General features: G+C 34.6%; 1 protein-coding gene, 1 non-coding gene and 1 pseudogene across 2 annotated transcripts; 1 reads left to right on the forward strand and 2 right to left on the reverse strand.

Annotated features, from left to right (window-relative positions):
• Window positions 1-344: 344 nt before the first annotated feature.
• Window positions 345-13,904, reverse strand: LOC131174123 (cysteine-rich receptor-like protein kinase 44; annotated as a pseudogene).
• LOC131174206 (small nucleolar RNA R71) lies at window positions 9,198-9,304 on the forward strand. Its single transcript, XR_009144454.1, has one exon. It is a non-coding gene; the product is annotated as a small nucleolar RNA R71 (small nucleolar RNA).
• A 1,439-nt stretch (window positions 13,905-15,343) lies between the features above and the next one.
• LOC110636258 (cysteine-rich receptor-like protein kinase 10) lies at window positions 15,344-18,453 on the reverse strand. Its single transcript, XM_058136616.1, has 8 exons — window positions 17,760-18,453; window positions 17,579-17,684; window positions 17,392-17,498; window positions 17,141-17,262; window positions 16,638-16,848; window positions 16,284-16,521; window positions 15,966-16,116; window positions 15,344-15,806 (listed from the first exon to the last, which is right to left on the reverse strand). Exons 1-8 carry the CDS (start codon window positions 18,451-18,453, stop codon window positions 15,483-15,485), a joined length of 1,953 nt encoding a protein of 650 aa, XP_057992599.1. The 3' UTR covers window positions 15,344-15,482.
• Window positions 18,454-24,926: the final 6,473 nt, after the last annotated feature.

Below are 24,926 nucleotides of genomic sequence, written 5' to 3' on the forward strand. Positions count from 1 at the left end.
GTTCTTGAGATTCTGGATTCCATTCCTTATATAGTTCTTGAGATTATCATACCTTAATTATTATTCCAAAGGATTTTAAGTGGATAGAGATTCCACCAAGTTTAACCAATCCCCATCTTGAGCCTTTCTCTTGTATTTTATTTCTCTTATCGGTAAGAAATTTTCTACCACTACTTTTAATCATTTGATATTCTGATGATAAATATATAATGTGGGACAGATGTTTCCCTTCTGTAAAGCGAAATTATATGTTCTGATGAATATATGATATTCAGAAACATAATCATATTTTGTAATACTATGTCATACCCCACCATAGTGGCATTGATTACTCATTGAAATTTTCAGTTTACAGACAAATAAACTGTTGCTTCAGTATTTTCCACGTAATGCTTTGATATGGTAGTCCTTGACGTAGGCTCCAAAGAAGGCATGCCAGAGTTTGTGTTACTGTACATGAGAAATCCAGGTTGTGAAGGTAGTGGGAGACTTAGGGAATGGCTACTGAGCATTAGAACAACTGATGCCATGGTGGGTCTATCTGCTGCATTTTCTTGAACTCATAGTAACCCAATGTGTATACATGTGATTATGTCACTTGTTGGACCATTCCTTAGTGTCCTGTCGATCAGATTTGAAATTGTTCTTTCTCTCCAATTCTTCCATGCCTGCAGGGTGTGGATGGATTCGGACAATCAGACTCGAATTTAGCTCTTTAAATCATCAGAGAAAAAGGAAAGAGATGTAAATAATGTGCAGTTCTTTTTCCATTAAAATCAGGGCTAATCACACAAATTATGATTATTACATAGCTCAGCACACTTACATGGCTTAAAAGATGTTCTACTTCATCTGAATTACTCAACCAGCTGTTCTTACCACCCACCATCTCTAGAACTAAGATGCCAAAGCCAAAGACATCTGATTTTACGGAGAATCGATTTTGTAAAATGTATTCTGGAGCCATATATCCACTACACAATATCAACAAGAAGATGTTAGTGAATTTAGCTATTTATGATAATTCTATCTGTCAAGTTTATATAATGCAGGAATTTTTCATTTCTTCTGTAGGAATAGTATGCAGTTGCTAAGACACTTAAGCATCAACACTAAGCATAAAGGTGATTTTGTTACGTACTAAGTCCCTGCAACTCTTCTAGTAATGCCTTGGGTTTGATCCAAAACAAACAGTCTTGCCATACCAACTCAACTCAACTTAACTCAACTAAGCCTTTATCCCAAAAATTTAGGATCTGCTATATGGATTTGCTTTCTACACTCTAAACGATTTTGGGTTAAATCCTCAGAAATGTGTAATGCTTTTAGATCATGTTGTACTACTCTCCTCCAAGTCAATTTAGGTCTACTCCTTTTTTTCTTTCTATCCTCTAACCTAACCTAACCGAATGTGCTCTACTTGTCTAATTAGAGCCTCCGTATATCTAGTCTTGCCATACCATCTGAAATTTTAGGGTTCATCTCTTCATCTAACAAGACATTACTTGCTTTCAAATCGCGATGAATGACCTTAAGGCGAGAATCATCATGAAGGTAAAGAATCCCTCGAGTAATGCCATTTATGATTTTATAACGCATTTCCCAATTTAATTGGGCACTCCTGATTTCATCTGTGAGTTACGTTAGATTAAAATGGATTAGTAATTGCCATTTATGGATTGAGAGAGACTAATTAAGTAGAAGATGCTAAATCACGTCTTGATAGTGTGGTGTGGCCCAACCGCAAGTGCACGGGTCGTACAAGTAATACAGTAAAGATATCGTTTCCACGATGAGTTGAGTTAATGATTGAATTTTTGATATAAAAGTTGACTAAATCGAAGTATTTTTGAAATTAAAGTAATGAATTGATGGGTATTGAGAATGTGAAATCTATATGTGCAAAATTAATATTCTATTCATCAATGTATTAATTAAACTAAAATTGCATCAAATTGAAATAAGCAAGTTCAAATATGGCAAGATTCTAAAATGGCAAGCAATTAAATTCAATTGAAAATTAACAATGGTAAAAAGGCGATTCCGGAGTTCGGGATTTCATATTCGAGCTATTTTGGGATTTTAAATTGGTTATCCAATCTTATTAAACTTATGGGTTTTAAGGAGATTAATTTTTAAATCCTTTGAATTCCCTTTCGAGTGAGACAAAGAGTGCCTTACTCAATCTAATCCTACTTTCGTGGACTTAGAGTTAATTAAGACCCATTAAGTTCTTTAATTAATCTGTGAATCCTCTTAATCCTTAGCCTATTTCTAGGTCTAAGTTAATTAAGTCCAATTTATTGATTATCTATCACAGGGCCTTCTCCTTTCGGTGCTTCAACCATGGATTAAGAACATCACTTAATGGGATCCTACACTAAGCATGTCATTAAGCACACAAGAAATGAATAAAACTCATTAAGACCACAAAATATGGATTACCCAATCAAAATCCATAAAATATCTCAAATATTACAACCCTTACTCCAGAATCAAGATAAAACTACTCACTATCCATAATGCTTACAAGATATATTGAGTTTAAATGGAAATAAAGCTTTAATCTAAGCTAAGGAATAAGAAATTAAACACTAGAAATGTAGAAAAATATAAGGGAAGAAAGAAATCTGCAAATCTTGGTTGAAAATGGTGTGGAAGGTGAAAGTGACTTTTCAAATTCTGCCTCTCTTCTCCTTTCCTTTTCTGCTCCTTTTTCTCCCCCCCCCCCCCCCCTAAAATGGGATAAGGGTCCTTTTTATAGCATTTTCTGACATAGAGCCCTAAAATGGTGTGTTCTAGGAGGAATTTTCTGAGGGAATCTTCTGCCAGCTCATTAATGAAACCTTTATGGGACTGCATAAGTGGACTGCATAAGTTATGCGATCCCTTATGCGATTTTACTGGTTCTGGTTCACTTATGCGAAACTGCATGACTTGGTGCATAGGTTATGCACAATTCCGTGAGAGTGCATAAGGGAGGCGTGAATGTGCATAAGCTATGCAGTCTCCTTATGCACATTTCGGTTGGTTCTGGAACAGTGATTTTTCTCCTTATGCAGATCTGCATAGCTTATGCGGCAAGTTATGCACAATTTGGTAAATGCATATTTCAGCTTGAAAACTTGTTTTTGACATCTTTGGCTGTAGAAGTCACTCCTCAATGGCAAAATTTCTCTTCAGTCCTTCAAAAACACCATTTTTCCTACAAAACAAAGTAAAAATTACAAATTAATCCAAAATTGACAATTATGAAAAACTAACTAAATAACTAATGAAATTAGCTAAAAGTGACTAATAATCAAATAAAATGGCTATGAAATTAAACCTAAATGATTATGCAAAATGTATGCATCAAATACTCCCAAACTCAAGCTTTTGCTTATCCTCAAGCAAACTTTAAAATGTAATGCAAAATTTTTAGGGGTGCCTTATCCAAAGAGCTATGAAAATTACCTATTAAAGTAACTAAACACACCTTTAGCCATACCAACAATCCATATACCCATCCTTCAAAATGCAAAGAATCTAATGCTTATCCAAGCTTTCACCGCTTAGCCATCAAGTCAATTATCATTCAAAATCCTCAAACCAACCAATCAAAAGAGAGAGAGTCATGCTCAAAAGGAATTCTAGAACAATCAATAGTCAAAGTGTCTCTATATAGAATGATGGAATTAAATGAATGAATGGATAATTTTCCAATCCCATAGGCAAATTCCCTACTCCTATCTCCACTAATGTAGCAAGTGCTATCAAGAGATCAAAGGTCTTTTTAGGGATGTAATGGGGCCATGGGGTTCAAAATGAGGCTAAGAAGAAGAATGGGTAAAAAGGATTCAAAGCATGAGAATATTTCAAATCTTAACAACATAAGGTACACTTCTTATTTTATTATAATTTTTTTCTTTTTCTTCTTTTTTTTTTTGTATATATGGAGGAGAGAAGTACACAATGAGAATTGTCAAGTGCTAGCAAAACACATAAAAATGGAGAGACATTTTGATACTTTAAACTTGTATCTTGCATTTTCTTTTTTATGATTGTCCCTAAAATTGCCACCCCCAAACTCATTCCTTTTAATACTTTGGGTGGATTTCTTTTAATTTGAATGACAATAGTGAAAAGCACATATACTAGCACTTTTACAAGATGACAAGCACTTCTTCTCCCTTTTATTGTATATTTTTTTCTTTTTTTTATTTTTATTTTTATTTTTTTTTAGAAAGTGTACCTAATATTCAATATTATTCTCATGAAAAGGGTTGGAGTGTTTGGTTCATTGGCTAGGTAGCAATAAGGATTTCAAGAAAAAATTAGAGATAAAAAGGCTCAAAGGGGTTTTCAAAGGTCAATTTTAATTAGGAAAAAGGGCCAAAGGTTTAAAATGAGAAGGTTTAAATCAAAGAATGCCTAATCATCTCTCTTTTCAAGTACAAGCTGGTATTTCGCCTTGAAAGGTTTAGAAAATTTGTTCTAGGATTGGTGAGACATCATTTGACTACCTTATATCCCATAACTCCCTCTAAGCATTCCAATCTCCAAAGGACTAGTTGGGTGGCTTTTTGGCTAAGAAGATATAGGCAAGGGATAGACACTTCAAAACCTTGCACCTTTTAGGAAACTTTCAATCCACAAACCCAACTAAAAGGTGAGTCAAATCACTCTCATAGGCACATTTTCAATACTCAAGGGATTTGGCAAAAGAATTTAATGCATGATGCATGATTCCTAAAAATGAGTAATGCATTAACTAAATGGAGGAAGTCTATTTGTATGCAATGTGTACAATTTCTAAGTGATGTATAATGTGTGTGTAAATGTGTTATGTATATGTATGTATGGATGTGTATGTAAATATTTACAATATATGTAAATGGAATGGGATGAGATGCTCCTATACTCAAAATGTGAAAAATAAAGCCAAAAATCAAAATGTGCACCCCCAAACTCAAAATTGGACATTGTCCTCAATGTCTCAAGTAGTAGATAACCAAAACTCAAAGCAAGTAATATTTACCAGTAATTATGAAAATTAAGAGTAAAAAGAAAGAGTTACCTGGTATGGAGGAGAGGAGAATTCAAGATATAAAGGGATGCATAAGAAGCTGCACAGGTTATGCAGAGTAAAATGCTGTCCAGATCAAATGCATAAGTAGGGTGCATAAGCCGTGCGGTTCTGCATGAGTGGCAATATGGGTTGCATAGGCTATGCAGGACATTTGCATAAGGGGAATATAGCCTGTGCAGTTCTGCATAAGTAGCAGAAAGGGTTGCACAGGCTATGCAGGATATTTGCATAAGGAAATTCATAGCCTGTGCAGTGTATACAAAAGCTGCTGCATGATGATTAGCAAGGGGAAATGTACAACCAGCAATAGAAGCATTGAAATATATACAGATTGGGATTTTGGGTTGGTGGTCATGCAGTTGTGCATAAGCTATGCACTCTGCTTATGCACTCCTCGGTGGGTTTTGGAATTTTGGGTTTGTGGTTATGCAGAAGTGCATAAGTCATGCACTCTGCTTATGCACCTCTTAGCAGGTTTTGGTTTTCAGAATTTATGGTTATGCGGAAGTGCATAAGTTATGCACTCTCCTTATGCAAGTCTTGGCAGGTTTTAACTTTTGGAGAGTGTGGTTATGCGAAAGTGCATAAGTTATGCACTCTGCTTATGCACCTCTCGGCAGGTTTTGGGATTTTGGGTTGGTGGTCATGCAGTTGTGCATAAGCTATGCACTATGCTTATGCACTCCTCGGTGGGTTTTGGAATTTTGGGTTTGTGGTTATGCAGAAGTGCATAAGTCATGCACTCTGCTTATGCACCTCTCAGCAGGTTTTGGGTTTCAGAGTTTTCGGTTATGCGGAAGTGCATAAGTCATGCACTCTCCTTATGCAGGTCTCGGCAGAGAGAGAAAATCAGAGTTTGTGGTCATGCGGAAGTGCATAAGTTATGCACTCTGCTTATGCACCCCTCGGCAGGTTTTGATTTTTGGAGTTTCTGGTTATGCAGAAGTGCATAAGTCATGCACCTCCTTATGCAGACTTCGGCAGAGAGAGAAAATGAAGAATTTGAAGTTATGCAAATGTGCATAAGTCATGCACTCTGCTTATGCAGGTTTCGAAAAATATGAAATTTGACAAAATTAGGCTATGCAGAGTTGCATAAGCTATGCACTCTTCTCATGCACTTTGCAATATGAATGAAAATGGCAAGAATTGTGGTTATGCAGGATTGCATAAGCTATGCAGTTGCTTATGCACAATTCAACAAGATTAAGATTGCAATAGAACATGATTTGCAAGTGTGAAAAATACCCTAGAATGAAGAAATATAATTCCATGAAGCATAAACCATGAGAAATTTTCACCAAAAACACATCAATATATACAAAGTTCATCAAAAATGCATCACACAAGCTTGTAGAAGATGGATCCTGCATAAAAGGCATTTGTGACCCATGCCATTTTAACTCAAATTCTGCAAATCAACATTTAGCACATTAAAACTCAATAAAATCTGCATAAAGTTGTATCTATTCACAAATGATGAACTCCACAAGTCATGCCAAGAAAAATGCAGCATTTCTACCTTAAATCCCACAACCCAAATAAGCTCATAACTGCAAAAATGGCTCACTTACCACCATATTAACATTAAAAACACATTTACTTAAAAGTTACACACCCAACCTCACCAAGAACGTAAGCCATCTACTGCAGACACCCTCTTTGCTGCAGAATGTCATTTTTTTGCTCTGCATAAACCAGGTAACAACCCAAGGACATAATTCATCTGCTGCAGACCTTTCCTTGCTGCAGATTTCATTTTTCCTCTCTGCATAAACCAGGTAGCAGACCCTGCACTGGTTATGCAGCAAAAATCAATCAATTTGTAGGAGATTTAAAGAACATAATTTCAGGTTAAGGGTCACTCCCCAGTAGTTCACCAACCTTCCTCCATTGAAATACATCTACAAGGGACAAAATTCAACAAATGTCAAAAATTGAATTTGGGGAGATTCAAGATAAAAACAAAAGTAATGAAAGTAAAAGTAAATCAGTAAAATAAAAATAAAAGGACTTGGGATGCCTCCCAAGAGGGCTAATTTATAGTCCTTAGCTGGACTTTTGTCATTTTTCATGGTGGCTGGAATTGGAATTTATTGCCTCTGTTTCCAATAGGTGCTTCAATGAATCTATACTTCATTTTCTTTCCATCACATGAGAAGATCCTTGTTGCTTTGTCTAAAAATCCGACCATTTCTTTCTTGACAACCTTTAGTGTATCTTTTTCTTTGAGAGATGGTTGCTTGACCTCACTTTTCTCCACTTGCTCAAGTTGAAAGATTGATGCTATATGACAAGGTGGATTACCCTTTAAATGTTGTGCAAATGCAGCCTCTTTTGGATTTTCATCATTGATACTCCCTTCATGGATAAGACAACTTTCAAGAGAAGCCTTCAGATAGCTCTTTCTAAAGTGCTCTTTTACTAACTCATCAACTATATCAATTCTCAAACAAGAGTCTACATCTTCATGTTGCTTCTTCTTATCATTGCCAATATTGAAGACTAAATGATCCTCTCCGACTCTGAGAGTAAGCTTCTCACCTTTCAAGTCAATCAAAGCACTAGCTGTAGCTAGGAAAGGCCTCCCCAAAATGATTGGGATATTAGAATCCTCTTCCATGTCCAAGATGACAAAGTCAACAGGTATATAGAATTTCCCAACCTTCAGAGGCACATTCTCTAAAATCCCTTCAGGATACTTAATTGATCTATCAGCTAACTGAAGAGAAATGTGGGTTGGCTTAAGATCTCCCATGTTGAGCTTCTCATAGATGGAGAGGGGCATAAGGCTTACACTAGCCCCTAAATCACATAAAGCTTTTATAGAACATGATTCCCCAATGTGGCATGGAATTGAAAAACTCCCTCAACTCCCTGGATCCTTGAGCTTTGGAGGAAGTTTTCTTTGGAGGATAGCACTGCATTCCTCAGTTAAGGCTACAGTCTCATAATCTTCAAGTCTCCTCTTATTTGAGAGAATTTCTTTTAGAAACTTAGCATAAGAAGGCATTTGGGAAAGAGCATCAATAAAAGGCACATTTATGTATAGCTTCTTCAAAACCTCTAAGAACTTCCCAAATTGCTTATCAAGCTTGGCTTTTTGAAATCTCTGTGGAAAGGGAAGCTGTGGCTTGTAAGGCTCTGGAGGTATGTATTTCTCTTCTTTCTCTTTTCTTGCACTCTCTTTCTTTTCACTCTCTTGTTTTTCATTTTCATCAACATCTTCCTCATTTTCTCTCTTCTCACTTTTTTCACTCTTCTCATTATGTACTATTTTACCATTTCTCAGTGTAATGGCATGACATTGCTCTCTTGGGTTTTCTGGTTGACTTGGTAGTTTTCCAAAAGACTTGGTACCTGAGGAAGATGCTTGTTGTGCAATCTGATTTTCCAGCATTCTGTTATGTGTCTGCATCTGTTCTAGCCTTGCTTTCATCTCTCTCATCTCCTCATCATGCTTATTTTGGTTAGCAAGAATCTGTTGTAATAAAGCTTCTGTGGTGGAACTTTGTTCTTGCTGTTTTGGAGGAGGATTCATATTTTTCTGCTGAAAATTAGGCAATGGTTGCCTATTTTGCTGATATGGAACTCCTTGCTGCTGTTGTGGTTGAAAATTCTGATTTGGAACTTGACTTTGCTGATTTCCCCATGAAAAGTTGGGATGATTCCTCCAAGTTGGATTGTAAGTTTGAGAATAAGGATTCCCCATTTGCTTGTTTCCATAATTACTAACATATGCAGCTTGTTCTCCATAATGTACTCCACAGCTGGTAGTTCCTTCTGCATAAGCCACTTATTGAGAACTTCCAGATGATGATGCTGAACTAACCAACATACTCAAGTCTTCCATCTTCTTAGCCAAAACATTAGTAAGTGCATCAAACTTTGCATTAATCATGTTGAATGGATCAAGATCATACATTCCAAAGACTTGCCTTTTTGAGTTGGAGCTGGTCCTCTTGGACTACTCCAAAGATGAGTATTCTTTGCAATTTTCTCCAATAGCTCATAAGCTTCATCTTCATGCTTCATAATAAATTCTCCTCCTGTTTGAGCATCAATAATCCCTCTAATTGCAGGAGTGACATTTGTGTAAAAATTCTGGTTTATCATCCATTTCGGAATGGCATGATGTGGGCATTGTCTCTCTAATTCCTTCCATCTCATCCATGACTCATAAAGAGTTTCATCTTCTCTTGGTCTGAAAGCTGTCATTTGATTCCTCAGTTCTTGAGTTTTTCCAGGTGGAAAATATTGTGCAAGAAATTCATCAGTGAGTTGCTCCCAATTTGTAATGGAGTTGTGAGGTAAAGAATCAAGCCAATCCAATGCTATATCTTTCAAAGAGAACGGGAATAGCTTCAATCTTGCTGCGTCATCAGACACTCCAGGTTGTTTTTGCATGTCGCAAATCATAGCAAACTTCTTCAGGTGTGTGTGTGGATTTTCAGAAGGATGTCCTCCAAATTGAGAATTTTGAATCATTTGAAGAACTCCAAAATCCATCTTGTAGCTATTTGCATCAATTCTTGGTCTTGCTATGCTCTCTCTCAAGTCATCAAAACGAGGAAAAGCATGATCCATCATACTTCCCCTAGGCACGTTTGCATTAATAACTTCTTCCCCTTGGGCTTCATTTTCATTATTTTGACCATTTCCAGCATTATCAACACCAATTCTAATTCTTTCATCAGCCATGTCTGCTTCAATTTCGGTTTCTCTCAAAGCTTCTTTTCTTTTTCTGGTTTCTTTCTTGTTGGCTTTACAAAATTTCTCAATTTCAGGATTGAATAATAAGGATGTATCACTTGTGCTTCTAGCTCTTCTCATAAAAGATTAAAAGTACCTGAAAAAGAACAAACAAACACAAAATGAAAAGATAACAAAGATAAAACTATAAACAACTAAAATAATCAAGAATTCAATCTTAAACAAACAACTCCCCGGCAACGGCGCCAAAAACTTGGTGTGGCCCAACCGCAAGTGCACGAGTCGTACAAGTAATACAGTAAAGATATCGTTCCCACGAGGAGTTGAGTTAATGATTGAATTTTTTATATAAAAGTTGACTAAATCGAAGTATTTTTGAAATTAAAGTAATGAATTGATGGGTATTGAGAATGTGAAATCTATATGTGCAAAATTAATATTCTATTCATCAATGTATTAATTAAACTAAAATTGCATCAAATTGAAATAAGCAAGTTCAAATATGGCAAGATTCTAAAATGGCAAGCAATTAAATTCAATTGAAAATTAACAATGGTAAAAAGGCGATTCCGGAGTTCGGGATTTCATATTCGAGCTATTTTGGGATTTTAAATTGGTTATCCAATCTTATGAAACTTATGAGTTTTAAGGAGATTAATTCTTAAATCCTTTGAATTCCCTTTCGAGTGAGACAAAGAGTGCCTTACTCAATCTAATCCTACTTTCGTGGACTTAGAGTTAATTAAGACCCATTAAGTTCTTTAATTAATCTGTGAATCCTCTTAATCCTTAGCCTATTTCTAGGTCTAAGTTAATTAAGTCCAATTTCTTGATTATCTATCACAGGGCCTTCTCCTTTCGGTGCTTCAACCATGGATTAAGAACATCACTTAATGGGATCCTACACTAAGCATGTCATTAAGCACACAAGAAATGAATAAAACTCATTAAGACCACAAAATATGGATTACCCAATCAAAATCCACAAAATATCTCAAATATTACAACCCTTACTCCAGAATCAAGATAAAACTACTCACTATCCATAATGCTTACAAGATATATTGAGTTTAAATGGAAATAAAGCTTTAATCTAAGCTAAGGAATAAAAAATTAAACACTAGAAATGTAGAAAAATATAAGGGAAGAAAGAAATCTGCAAATCTTGGTTGAAAATGGTGTGGAAGGTGAAAGTGACTTTTCAAATTCTGCCTCTCTTCTCTTTTCCTTTTCTGCTCCTTTTTCTCCCCCCCCCCCCCCCCCCTAAAATGGGATAAGGGTCCTTTTTATAGCATTTTCTGACATGGAGCCCTAAAATGGTGTGTTCTAGGAGGAATTTTCTGAGAGAATCTTCTGTCAGCTCATTAATGAAACCTTTATGGGACTGCATAAGTGGACTGCATAAGTTATGCAGTCCCTTATGCGATTTCTGGTTACAGTTCACTTATGCGAAACTGCATGACTTGGTGCATAGGTTATGCACAATTCCGTGAGAGTGCATAAGGGAGGCGTGAATGTGCATAAGCTATGCAGTCTCCTTATGCACATTTCGGTTGGTTCTGGAACAGTGATTTTTCTCCTTATGCAGATCTGCATAGCTTATGCGGCAAGTTATGCACAATTTGGTCAATGCATATTTCAGCTTGAAAACTTGTTTTTGACATCTTTGGCTGTAGAAGTCACTCCTCAATGGCAAAATTTCTCTTCAGTCCTTCAAAAACACCATTTTTCCTACAAAACAAAGTAAAAATTACAAATTAATCCAAAATTGACAATTATGAAAAACTAACTAAATAACTAATGAAATTAGCTAAAAGTGACTAATAATCAAATAAAATGGCTATGAAATTAAACCTAAATGATTATGCAAAATGTATGCATCATAGTGAAAGTATAAAATAATACCAAATATGAAATGATCAAGGCTGCCATTCCTCACAAACTCATAAACAAGGAACCTTTATGTTCCTTCTGAGCAGAAACCTATAAGGCTAACAAGATTTCTATGTTGGAGCTTAGCCAGCAACAGAATCTCATTCTTGAATTCTTCTTCACCTTGTTCAGAATAGCCGGAAAACCTCTTCACAGCAATTTCTTGTCCATTTGGTAGCATGCCCTGAAGATTTACTCGAGTACACAAGGGAAGTTACTTCATGCTCCTTACATTTGATGTTCTTGAAAAAAAATAAGTGTCTTATTTAATACTTTCTTTCTTCTAAGAATGTTAAGGAAATCACTCATCCACTAATTTCTTTAATGATCTCAATTCTTTTGGATGATTATGAATCTATGTTAACGTGCCTATTGCCTTACAAAAATATTACGATTCTAGAAAACCACCAGCAACATCATATTCAATTTTACAGGAAGCTGGAGCATTGTCACTATGAAGAGAATGTTTTGTTTACCTTGTAAACTGAACCAAATCCTCCTTGTCCAAGCTTATTATCTTCAGAGAAGTTATCGGTTGCTGCTTTTATTGTGCTAAAGTCAAAGTGCAATGATTCCAGTCTTCTTATTGTATCATCATCTGCCCCAGAATAACAAATGAAAATTAGCAGGGAGTGACATAATAGAGACTTTAATTGCACAGAATGCTTTTATATTTAACTTTACACATATTCATGCCCACTAGCTGCTTTTACCTGACTTACTTTTAACTTTATGCTTCAACCTCTTTGGCAAAATGGCGCAAGTGAGTGTGATCAGTATCACAAAAAAAAGTACTATAGGCCATAGTTACCTGGAACGCAGAACGTCTTGGATCGTGGTACGGGTACGGATACGCGATTCGCCACTTAGCTAAATATAGGCTACGCGAAGTGTGACTTAATTGATACGTTAATTCAGTATGCAATACGTGAATTATATCAATTCAATTCGTGATACATAAATTACAATTAATTATATAATCTCTACTCTAAAAACAGTCAATAAAATATTTTTTTTCATAATTTTTAAATTTTGTATGATGTATATATTTTACAATATTAATATTAGTAAAAAAAATTTCAAAAATCTAATTTTTTTTATAATATACTATTAATTTTTTTTATCAATTATATTTTAAAAAATAAAAGTATTTTAAATAGAATGAGCTTTTAATTGACATTTAATGGGCTTTATAATTTAGGACTTAAAGGTATGTATAACACATTATAATTACTTAATGGGTCTTATTTGACTTAGCAGTATGTGCAACTAACAACCTATATTTACTATCACCTAAGCCAAGGAATATTAAAACAATAATACAGAGAGAAAATAAAAAATATGATACTTTTTCTAGAAAGTTTCTCTTTCTTCCTTTTTTTAAGATTTCATGACTATTATTACTTATTGTTTTTTATTCTCATTTCTTCCCTTCCTCTATTTTTTTTCTTTGTATACTAACATCCTAGGTACTCTTATTTTATTAAAAAGAAAGAGAAGAAAAAATAAGAAAAAATGAATAGGATCATCTTGTTCTTCACTTTGATTTTGTGTTGAACATAGTGAAATGGGATAACTTGATTTAGAAAACCAGAATGCATTCCCAAGAGATTTGGGACGCATAAGTCTCACATTTTGGAACGTGAGATCTGGGTCGCGGAACCCAGGAGTTTAGGAGAATCTGGCAACTATGCTATAGGCACAGTAATTTTAGTCACGATATGAGACCTTATAGTCTTGTTTCCTGCAAGGCACAAAATTTTACATTAAGCACTAGTTGAATGATCTTTTCTGGGTTATCCTTTAACGTACTTTTGTTCTTGTCCGAGGAGGTGGAGGAAAGTTAGCTACAGCGGGAGGAGAATTGACTATAGGTGTTGGTGGGAGTTGTGGCGAATCAAAAGTGCTAGGAGGTGGAGGAAAATTAGCTACAGAGGGAGGAGAATTGACTATAGGTGTTGGTGGGAGTTGTGAGGAATCAAAAGTGTTAAGAGTCATAAAATTTGTAGTTCTCAAACCAAATTGTGCAGCTTGGTCTAAGAGTTCTTCCTCCTTCCTTTCCAGCCCCACACGGTTCTACCATTGCCCCTTGCAGGCAAATATTGTAATCAGCCTTCGATAAATCTGGGGTGCACTGCACCAGCCCAAACACTTTATCTGAGCTTCCGGTTGCAAACTTTAAATACATATATATCAATTAATAATGAGTTGCTATTTGTCATAATGACAATTTAATATTTTAATTAATAAAATTTTAATTTAATTATTATAAAAAAATCTCTTAAAATATATATATATATTCTATTATAAGGATTACTCTATCTCATATATCTAAATCTTAAATCGAAGTTTATATAACATAAATTTTAATTTTTTTAAAGTCATTTTAGGATTTATTATTTATATTTTATTCTTTACAACAAAATAAAGTGTTTGCAAAATAACCACTATTATTAAATACTAAAATCAAAATTTTAATAATAAATTATTAAAACAATTAAATCGTCAATCATGCAAGATGCAACGCACAGCTAATTTTGAGTATTTTAAAAGCTGAAAATTCATTGATTACATTTGAAATGTTAAATTTTAATATATTTTTTTATAATTCATTATATTATGAATTATAAAAAAATGTATTTTATATTGATTTGAGTAACTATATTTTATAATTTGCCTTAGAAGCTGGATTGCACGGGCGACTTGAATTGGTTACATCTACTGTCCCCCATTCTTGCATTAGTGGAAGACTAATTGACCATGGAAGGTTGTTTACAGCAAACAAATGATAGAACACAAATCGTTCCCATTTTCTTCTACCAAAGTTGATCGCTATTCTCTTGTTTCTTGGAGGTCCTCTAAGAGTAATATATATATATATATATATATATATATATATATATATATATATATATATATATATATATATGAAAATAATAGCATTTAAAAAAAAGTTATTAAAAATTAGAGATGATTACGGTCATTGAATTAAAATCAATTAAATATAAATTGAATTGGAATCAATTAATCTGATTTTGAATTAATCTGACTTTGAATTAAACTTCAAATTTTTTATTTGAAATTTTTTTAAAATTATTAATTAAATTTGATTGAATTCAATTGGATTAAAATCAAAATTGAAATCAGAATAAAATAACCATTCAATTATTATGTTGTACTGAAAGACGAATGCCTTTCACTGTTCCTCTTTACCCGTTGGAAGCTTTGTGTGTGTATATATATATATATATAAAATTTTCATTTTTATTTTTATTTTTAAATTATTTAATTACTATTATTATTATTTTTATTAAACTAATTTTATTTATAATAAAGTTTGATATTAGAGTCATTTACTATTTTAATAATAGTATTATAATATTTTTACATTGAAATTTTTTGATATACTATCTCACTTTTTTTCTTTTCAATTAGTTGAATTTTTTAAATTCGAAAGAAAACGCTTGAGTCTATTTTTAAATTTTATTTAAGGATTTTAGTATATTAATTAAAATCTCAAATTTCTATTTATTTACTTTAATTTTAAACCACTTAGTTAGTTTATTAATTAGTTTAAGAAATTTTCTACTACCACTTTTATTCATTTGATATTCTGATGATAAATTTATAATGTGGGACAGATGTTTCCATTCTGTAAAAACAAAATTATATGTTCTGATGAATATATGATATTAAGAAACATAATCATATTTTGTAATACCATGTCACGCCTCATCACAATGGCATTGATTAGTCACTGAAATTTTCAGTTTACAGACAAATAAACTGCTGCTTCAGTATTTTCCGTGGAATGCTTTGATATGGTAGTCCCTGACGTAGGCTCCAATGAAGGCATGCCTGACTTTGTGCTACTGTACATGAGAAATCCAGGTTGTGAAGGTAGTGGCAGACTTAGGGAATGGCTACTGAGCATTAGAACAACTGATGCCATGGTGGGTCTATCTGCTGCATTTTCTTGAACACATAGTAACCCAATGTGTATACATCTGATTATATCACCTGTTGGACCATTCTTCAGTGTATTGTCGATCAGATTTGAAATTTTTCCTTCTCTCCAATTCTTCCATGCCTGCAGGGTGTGGATGGAAATCCGACAATCAGACTTGAATTTAATTCTTTAAATCATCAAAGTAAAAGGAAAGAGATGGAAATAATGTGTAGTTAGTTTTCCGTTAAAATCAGGGCTAATCACACGAATTAGGATTATTACATAGCTTAGTATACTTACATGGCTTAAAAGATGTTCTACTTCATTTGAATTACTCAACCAGCTGTTCTTCATACCACTCACCATCTCCAGAACTATGACACCTAAGCTAAAGACATCTGATTTCATGGAGAATCGATTTTGTAAAATATATTCTGGAGCCATATATCCACTATACAGCATCAAAAAGAAGATGTTAGTGAATTTAGCTATTTACCATAATTCTATCTGTTAACTTTATATAATGCAAGAATTTTCCATTTCTTCTGTATGAACAATATGCAGTTGCTATGACACATAAGCATCAACAGTAAGCATAAAGGTAATTTTGTTACGTACTAAGTCCCTGCAACTCTTCTAGTAATGCCTTGGGTTTGATCCAAAACAAACAGTCTTGCCATACCAAAATCTGAAATTTTAGGGTTCATCTCTTCATCTAACAAGACATTACTTGCTTTCAAATCGCGATGAATGACTTTAAGGCGAGAATCTTCATGAAGGTAAAGAATCCCTCGAGCAATACCATTTATGATTTTATAACGCATTTCCCAATTTAATTGGGCACCCCTGATTTCATCTGTAAGTTACATTAGATAAAAATGGATTAGTAATAGCCATTTATGGATTCAGAGACTCTAATTAAGTAGAAGATGCTAGATCATGTCTCTTGATCGTGAAAGTATAAAATAATACCAAATATGAAGTGATCAAGGCTGCCATTCCTCACAAACTCATAAACAAGGATCCTTTCTGTTCCTTCTGAGCAGAAACCTATAAGGCTAACAAGATTTCTATGTTGGAGCTTAGCCACCAACAGAATCTCATTCTTGAATTCTTCTTCACCTTGATCAGAATATCCGGATAACCTCTTCGCTGCAATTTCTTGTCCATTTGGTAGCATGCCCTGAAGATTTACTCGAGTACACAAGGGAAATTACTTCATGCTCTTTACATTTGATGTTCTTGAAAAAGTTAAGTGTCTTATTTAATACTTTTGTTTCTTGTAAGAATGTTAAGGTAATTACCCATCCACTAATTTCTTTAATGATCTCAATTCTTTTGGATGATTATGAATCTATGTTAACGTGCCTATTACCTTACAAAAATATTACGATTCTAGAAAACTATCAGTACCATCATATTCAATTTTGCAGGAAGCTGGAGCATTGTCACCATGAAGAGAATGTTTTGTTTACCTTGTAAACTGAACCAAATCCTCCCTGTCCAAGCTTATTATCTTCAGAGAAGTTATCTGTTGCTGCTTTTATTGTGCTAAAGTCAAAGTGCAATGATTCCAGTCTTCTGATTGTATCATCATCTGACCCAGAATAACAAATAAAAATTAGTAGGGAGTGACATAATAGAGACTTTAATTACACAGAATGTTTTTATATTTAACTTTACACATATTCATGCCCACTTCTCTGGCTGTTTTTACCTGACTTACTTTTAACTTTATGTTTCAACCTCTTTCGCAAAATGGAGCAAGTGAGTGTGATCAGTATCACAAAAAAAAGGACTATAGGCACAGTAATTTTAGTCACGATATGAGACCTTATAGTCTTGTTTCCTGCAAGGCACAAAATTTTACATTAAGCACTAGTTGAATGCACTTTTCTGGGTTATCCTTTAACGTACCTTTTGTTCTTGTCCGAGGAGGTGGAGGAAAATTAGCTACAGCGGGAGGAGAATTGACTATAGGTGTTGGTGGGAGTTGTGGCGAATCAAAAGTGCTAGGAGGTGGAGGAAAATTAGCTACAGAGGGAGGAGAATTGACTATAGGTGTTGGTGGGAGTTGTGAGGAATCAAAAGTGTTAGAGTCATAAAATTTGAAGTTCTCAAACCAAATTGTGCAGCTTGGTCTAAGAGTTCTTCCTCCTTCCTTTCCAGCCCCACACGGTTTTACCATTGCCCCTTGCAGGCAAATATTGCAATCAGCCTTCGATAAATCTGGGGTGCACTGCACCAGCCCAAACACTTTATCTGAGCTTCCGGTTGCAAACTTTAAACCAGAAGAACCTGAAGAAGCTTGTGTCGTGAGTTTCCCTAACAAATCATACAGCGTTTCATTGAATTGAGAATAGGTTACATTATTCGGATTAGGCACACAATCTGAAGGAGTTGACTCCATCCTGGCGAAAATGTTACGATTTGAGTACCTTACCATACATGTAGTAGCCTCACCCCACATGATTCCTTCTTTTTGATTCGGACACTGCTCCTTAATTCCGTGGATTGTGGAGTTAACGCAATGGTAGCATTTGTCCGAGGAAAGGTCTCCTCTACAAAGACTTAATGCATAAACTTTGTCAGGGTCTTGGCCTGCTGTGCCATTGTAAAAACCGCCATTCTCTGTGATGTTTAAAGGCAGAGAAGAGAGCACTGTATTGAGATTTTTGGAGTAGGTACTGTTTGCCAAATAGGTGCCCCTATTTGAACAAAATTCTGATTCTGAATGTGAAATTGAGATCATAGGTAAAAGGAGCAGAATTAAACTTGGAATTCCCATTTCTAGATTACAGCTAAACTGACAATTTCTATTAGCTGAACGATGGCTATAATGGAAAATGGCGGGAAAGCTGGGGATTAAATGGTGTCAATCTTCGATCTCGAGGATTAAATAAATAGTGCCCTACGTGGTTAACAACAAAGTGGACCATATGGTGCTATTTTCCCACAAAGTCTTACAACGTTTTGGACACGAGGTACATCCCAACACTAAAATAATTATAATCTCTACTTGTTATGTTTTGTTTTTAGGGCAAGGGGTTACTGAATACTTAGTCTAAATTGTTGAATATTTTCCATACATAAAGTCGTGGGTTCATACTTCTAAATTTAAAGAATAAATAATTTTTTTTTAGTGATAAATACATATATATCAATTAATAATGAGTTGCTATTTGTCATAATGACAATTTAATATTTTAATTAATAAAATTTTAATTTAATTATTATAAAAAAATCTCTTAAAATATATATATATATATATAAACATTTGAATCCCCTTGTATCCACACATTTGAATCCCTTCGTCCAAGGTTTATATATATATATATTAAAATTATTTTATTTTATTATTATTTAATATTTTTTTTATATTTTGAATATGTAGGAGATTCAAATATTCATTCTATCAGCTGAAATTGTTTCTCTTTTATTGAATCTAGCTATTATTTTGGAGGTTCCAGGTGAGTGGTAATTATAGTACATGGCACCATTTTAGTCCCTTTCAAAATTTCTCAGTATTAAGTTTGTTATTAAATGAAATTTTAAATTAATATTTTAACACTTATTTTATATGTGATTTTCTACAGTTTTATTTTATTATTGAATTTTATTTTGATTTTGATTAAATAATTGATTTTTGTCAACTATCTCTGCATTAGACCCATTAAGATTCCGAGAACAGGCCTTTAATGTATTTATATTGATTGATATTTGACTATAAAATTTACCGATGTGTTACTGAATTGATTTGAGATTGATTTGATTTTATTGACTCTCTGAAACTATTGAAATACACTATTGGAATTGCACTATCAGTTATTCTGAAATTTTTTATTGATTTGTACAAATTGATTTTCTATTTTGAATTGGTACCTGTGCCCAGTATCTGTTTCTGTTATCTGGCCTCGCCGTGTGGACTATTACGGTATTAGGTTGCATTGTCGAGTCATGCATCATTGCAGTTTTTGGTTTGCATTAGTATCATATGCATTGATATCTGTGAAGGAGGAGGAAGGTATCTGATATCTGGTAGCGCGCTTACCATCTGGCCTTTGGTGATGTGGGGTATCATCACCCTGGTGCACTGTACCCTAAAATTTTTATTGAATGAATTTTCTTTTATATATATGTTTTATGAAGTTATTTTATTAATGATTTTGACAGCATGAGCATGATTTTATTGAATAGAAAATTTATTGTGAAATTAATCAAGCGTCTGCCTGTTCCTATTCCGTTGTGTGCTATAATTATCATTCACTGAGCATCTAGCTCAAATCACGTTTTCTCGTCATATCTGCATCAAGAAATTCTGCGGTGATCCAAATATTCAATCCATTCTCTGGAGAGGGACAACTTTGATTTGTTTTCATGGTATGCCCGAATTCATGTTTTCTCGGGCTAATAATTAGTTTAATTTATTGAACAGTTTAAGTTTTTATTGAAATCTGTAGAGACTCCGCAGTTTACCTATGGGATATTTATGATATTTATTCAGTATTTTGTTTATTTGGATTTTGTCTATTTTTGGGATTAGTAAGTAACAATATATTTATTCAAGATATTCTGATAAGGCTTGCATGATTTAAGAATACTTAAATTATGCGCCGGTCACGGTTCAGAATTTTGGGTCGTGACAAAGTTGGTATCAGAGCTCGGTTAAGGTCTAGTAAACTTGCGGAACATAGGATCCTTAACGTCTTTTCAGTTTATCATTGCTTCAGATATCTGCGTCCTTCGTACTTTTTCACCTGTCTTAATTTGGCTCACATTTTCAAATTTAATACTTGTTTATTAAAATGAATAAGTGCCTGAGTCTGTTAAATGTAAGAGGAGAGCTTGGGTCAAGGGTCTTAATGGTGCAAACCTTGATCCAACAAGGGAGGTACCCCCTAAAACTATTAATCAGACATCTGAACAGATGCCTATGGCTAAAACTGGGGCACAACCATTCTTTTGTTTCTCCATACTTTTCCATGATATTTAGTACACCACCTACTTTGTTAGAGTATCCTTCATCTGTATCAACACCTATGAGGAACGCAATAGACACTAATATGGTGTATAAGGGATGTATAGTTCACATTGGAGATAGGGAATTAGTTGTAGATCTTGTTTCTTTGGATATGTTTGAGTTTGATGTGATTTTAGGCATGGATTGGTTAGCCACTTATCACGTTTCATTGGATTATCATAATAAAGTTGTACTCTTTAAATTCCTGGGGAGGCAGAATTTCAATTTCAGGGAGATCGCAGTATAGCCTCTAGTAATCTTATCTCTGTAGTGAGTGCTAGACGATTATTGCGAAAGAGGTGTAAAGGGTATCTAGCTTATGTTAGAGATGTTCAGGTAGAAGGTGCAGGTTTGGAGAATGTTACAGTGGTTAAGGAGTTTCCTGATGTGTTTCCAGAAGATTTATCAGGTTTACCCTCGGAGCGAGAGGTAGAGTTTGGTATAGACTTAGTTCCTGGAACTGAGCCCATATCTATGCCACCTTATCGTATGGCACCCACAGAACTTAAGGAGTTGAAAGAGCAGCTACAGGACCTACTAGATAACGAGTTTATTCGCCCTAGTGTTTCTCCATGGGGTGCTCCTATGTTATTTGTACGGAAGAAGGATGGATTTTTGAGAATGTGCATTGATTATAGGCAATTGAATAAGGTAACTGTGCGTAATAAGTATCCTCTTTCACGCATAGATTACCTGTTTGACCAACTTCAAGGTGCAAAATACTTTTCCAAGATTGATCTTCGATCTGGGTATCATCAATTGAGGGTCAAGAAAGAAGACATACTCAAGATAGCCTTTAGGACTAGGTATGGACACTATGAATTTTTTGTAATGTCTTTTGGTCTTACTAATGCTCCGGCCGTTTTTATGGATCTCATGAATAGAGTTTTCAAGCCTTTCTTAGATCAATTTGTTATAGTGTTCATCGATGACATTCTAGTGTACTTAAAGAGTAAGGAGGAGCATGAACAACATTTGAGAATTGTCCTTCAGACCTTACTAGAACACAAGCTATATGCCAAGTTCTCAAAATGTGAGTTTTGGTTAGATAGTGTGGCTTTCCTAGGCCATACAATATCTAAGGATGGGGTGTGCGTTGATAAGAAGAAAGTTGAGGCAGTGCTTCATTGGCCTAGACCCACAACTGTGTCAGAGATTCGTAGTTTCTTGGGTTTAGTAGGGTATTATAGACGGTTTGTTCAAGACTTCTCTCGTATTGCAACACCTTTAACTAAGTTGACATAGAAGAATGTGAAATTTCAGTGGTCTGAGGCTTGTGAAAAAGGTTTTCAGGAGCTTAAGACTCGTTTAACTACAGCACCAGTGTTAGCCCTTCCATCCGGATCAGGGGGTTATGTAGTATATTGTGATGCTTCTAGGATTGGTTTAGGATGTGTTTTGATGCAACATGGACGGGTTATTGCATATGCTTCTCGTCAGTCGAAAAGGCACAAGCAGAATTATCCAACTCATGATTTGGAAATGGCTACAGTAATTTTTGCTTTGAAAATCTGGAGGCACTATCTGTATGGTGAGACTTGTTAAATCTTCACTGACCACAAAAGTCCCAAATACATCTTTGACCAACGTGATCTTAATCTTAGGCAAAAGAAGATGGATAAAATTGTTGAAGGATTATGATTGCACCATACAGTATCACTCTAGAAAGGCTAATGTGGTGGCTAATGCTCTAAGCAGGAAGTCTTTTGGTAGTTTAGCCCATATATCTACCAAGATGAGGCCTTTGATTGGTGAATTACATGAGTTGCTAGATCAGGGAGTAGAGTTTGAAATCATAGCTGGATCACTCTTAGCACATTTTCGAGTTAGGCCTATCTTGATTGATCGAATTAAGGCTGCTAAAAAGAGGGATTCTCAGCTGTGTGAGGTTATAGATAATATTCATCAAGGCCAAGCTCAAGGATTCATGTTGAATGATGATGAAGTTCTTCGTTATGGCACTAGACTTTGTGTCCCCAGTGTTGATGAGTTGAGAAGAGAAATCATGGAGGAGGCACACCATTCTGCTTACACAGTACACCCAGGTTCAACTAAGATATATCATGATTTAAGGGAGCATTATTGGTGGGGTGGCATGAAGAGGGATGTTGCAGACTTTGTTGCTAAATGTTTGACTTGTCAGCAGGTTAAGGCAGAACATCAGAGACCATCTGGGTTACTTCAGCCATTGCCTATTCCCGAGTGGAAGTGGGAGCATATTGCCATGGACTTTGTTGTGGGTTTACCTAGTACACGAGGTGGTTACAATGCAATCTGGGTGATAGTGGACAGATTGACAAAATCTGCTCATTTCCTTCCTGTGAAGACTACATATGACTTTGCTAAACTTGCACAGTTGTATATAAACAAGATTGTTAGTCTTCATGGAGTTCCAGTTTCCATTGTCTCTGATCGTGGTACTCAGTTTACTTCTCGATTTTGGAAGAAATTCCAAGAAGCTTTAGGAACACGAGTAGACTTTAGTACTGTTTTTCACCCTCAGACGGATGGACAGTCAGAAAGGACCATACAGACATTAGAGGACATGCTTCGTGCATGCATTATGGATTTTGGTGGCTATTGGGATCATTATTTGCCTTTAGTGGAGTTTGCTTATAGTAATAGTTATCAGGCAAGTATAGAGATGGCTCCATATGAGGCATTATATGGTCGAAAGTGTAGGTCACTGGTTTGTTGGGATGAAGTTGGAGAAAAAAAGGCTTACTAGACCAGAGTTGATACAATTAACTTCAGAAAAGGTTCGACTAATTCGTGATCGACTTTTGACTGCTCAAAGTCGACAAAGAAGTTATGTTGACCCTAAGCGTAAAGATGTGGAATTTATGATTGGTGATCATGTATTTCTGAGAGTTTTCCCTATGAAAGGAATCATGAGGTTTGGGAAGAAAGGGAAGCTTAGCCCTCATTTTGTTGGTCCATTTGAAATTTTGGAGAGAATTGGAGTAGTTGCTTATCGTTTAGCCCTTCCACCTGGTTTTGCACATGTACATCCAGTTTTCCATATTTCTATGTTTAGGAAGTATGTACCAGATCCATCTCATGTTTTACAACCTCAAACCATGCAATTTAGGGATGATATGTCATATGAGGAGCCAGTAAAGATTTTAGATCGACAAATTAGGGAACTCCGGTCTAAGGAAGTGGCTTTGATCAAAGTCTTGTGGCATAATCACTCAAGTAGTGAGGCCACATGGGAGGCAGAATCTGAAATGCGAGCCAAATATCCTCACTTATTTGATTCTTCAGGTTAGAATTTTGTCTATTCAAATTCGGGGACCGAATTTTTTTTTAAGGGGGGAAGTATGTGAAAACCCATATACATTTATTATTTATTATTATTTTATTTTAATTAGCTAACAATAATTTAATATATTTATAAAAAATATATATATTTTATTGGATGGTCTGCTTATTTATTTTTAAATATATATATTATTTTTGAAATTAAATATATATCTGCAATCTGAACAACCCAGATCAATAATAACTCTTATCCCATTCTACACCTAATAGAACTCTTGAAATATATATATATACCCTAATCATCTCTTCTGCTAAACTTTGCTCTCCAAACCTGTTTGTCACCTCCTTTTTCTACAAAATACTCTCAACAGGTATTTTCATAATCTTTTATTTATTGTTATACGTATATATATAAAATAATCTGATGTGCGCAGATAATTCTTAAATTTTTATTTCTCAATTCATCACCTTTGATTATGTTTTCAAAATAAAAATTCTCATTCTTTATTCAATAATGGGTGAATTTAATTTTATTTTCTTTCCTCAATTTGTTACAACTACTCTAGAAATTTATTTTTTTTCTTTGACCATTGGTATTGAATTGGGTTGATCATGATTACTGTGAGATAAGTAACCTTCAATTTAGATTATATACATATATAAACCTTTGTATGTTCGTCCACGTCCGTCCAAGGTTTATATATATATATATATATAAACATTTGAATCCCCTTGTATCCACGCATTTGAATCCCTTCGTCCACGCATTTGAATCCCTTCGTCCAAGGTTTATATATATATATATATTAAAATTATTTTATTTTATTATTATTTAATATTTCTTTTATATTTTGGATATGTGGGAGATTCAAATATTCATTCTGTCAGCTGAAATTGTTTCTCTTTTATTGAATCTAGCTATTATTTTAGAGGTTCCAGGTGAGTGGTAATTATAATACATGGCACCGTTTTAGTCC

The sequence above is a fragment of the Hevea brasiliensis genome, chromosome 15 (assembly GCF_030052815.1).
Source record: "Hevea brasiliensis isolate MT/VB/25A 57/8 chromosome 15, ASM3005281v1, whole genome shotgun sequence".
Taxonomy (NCBI): Eukaryota; Viridiplantae; Streptophyta; class Magnoliopsida; order Malpighiales; family Euphorbiaceae; genus Hevea; species Hevea brasiliensis.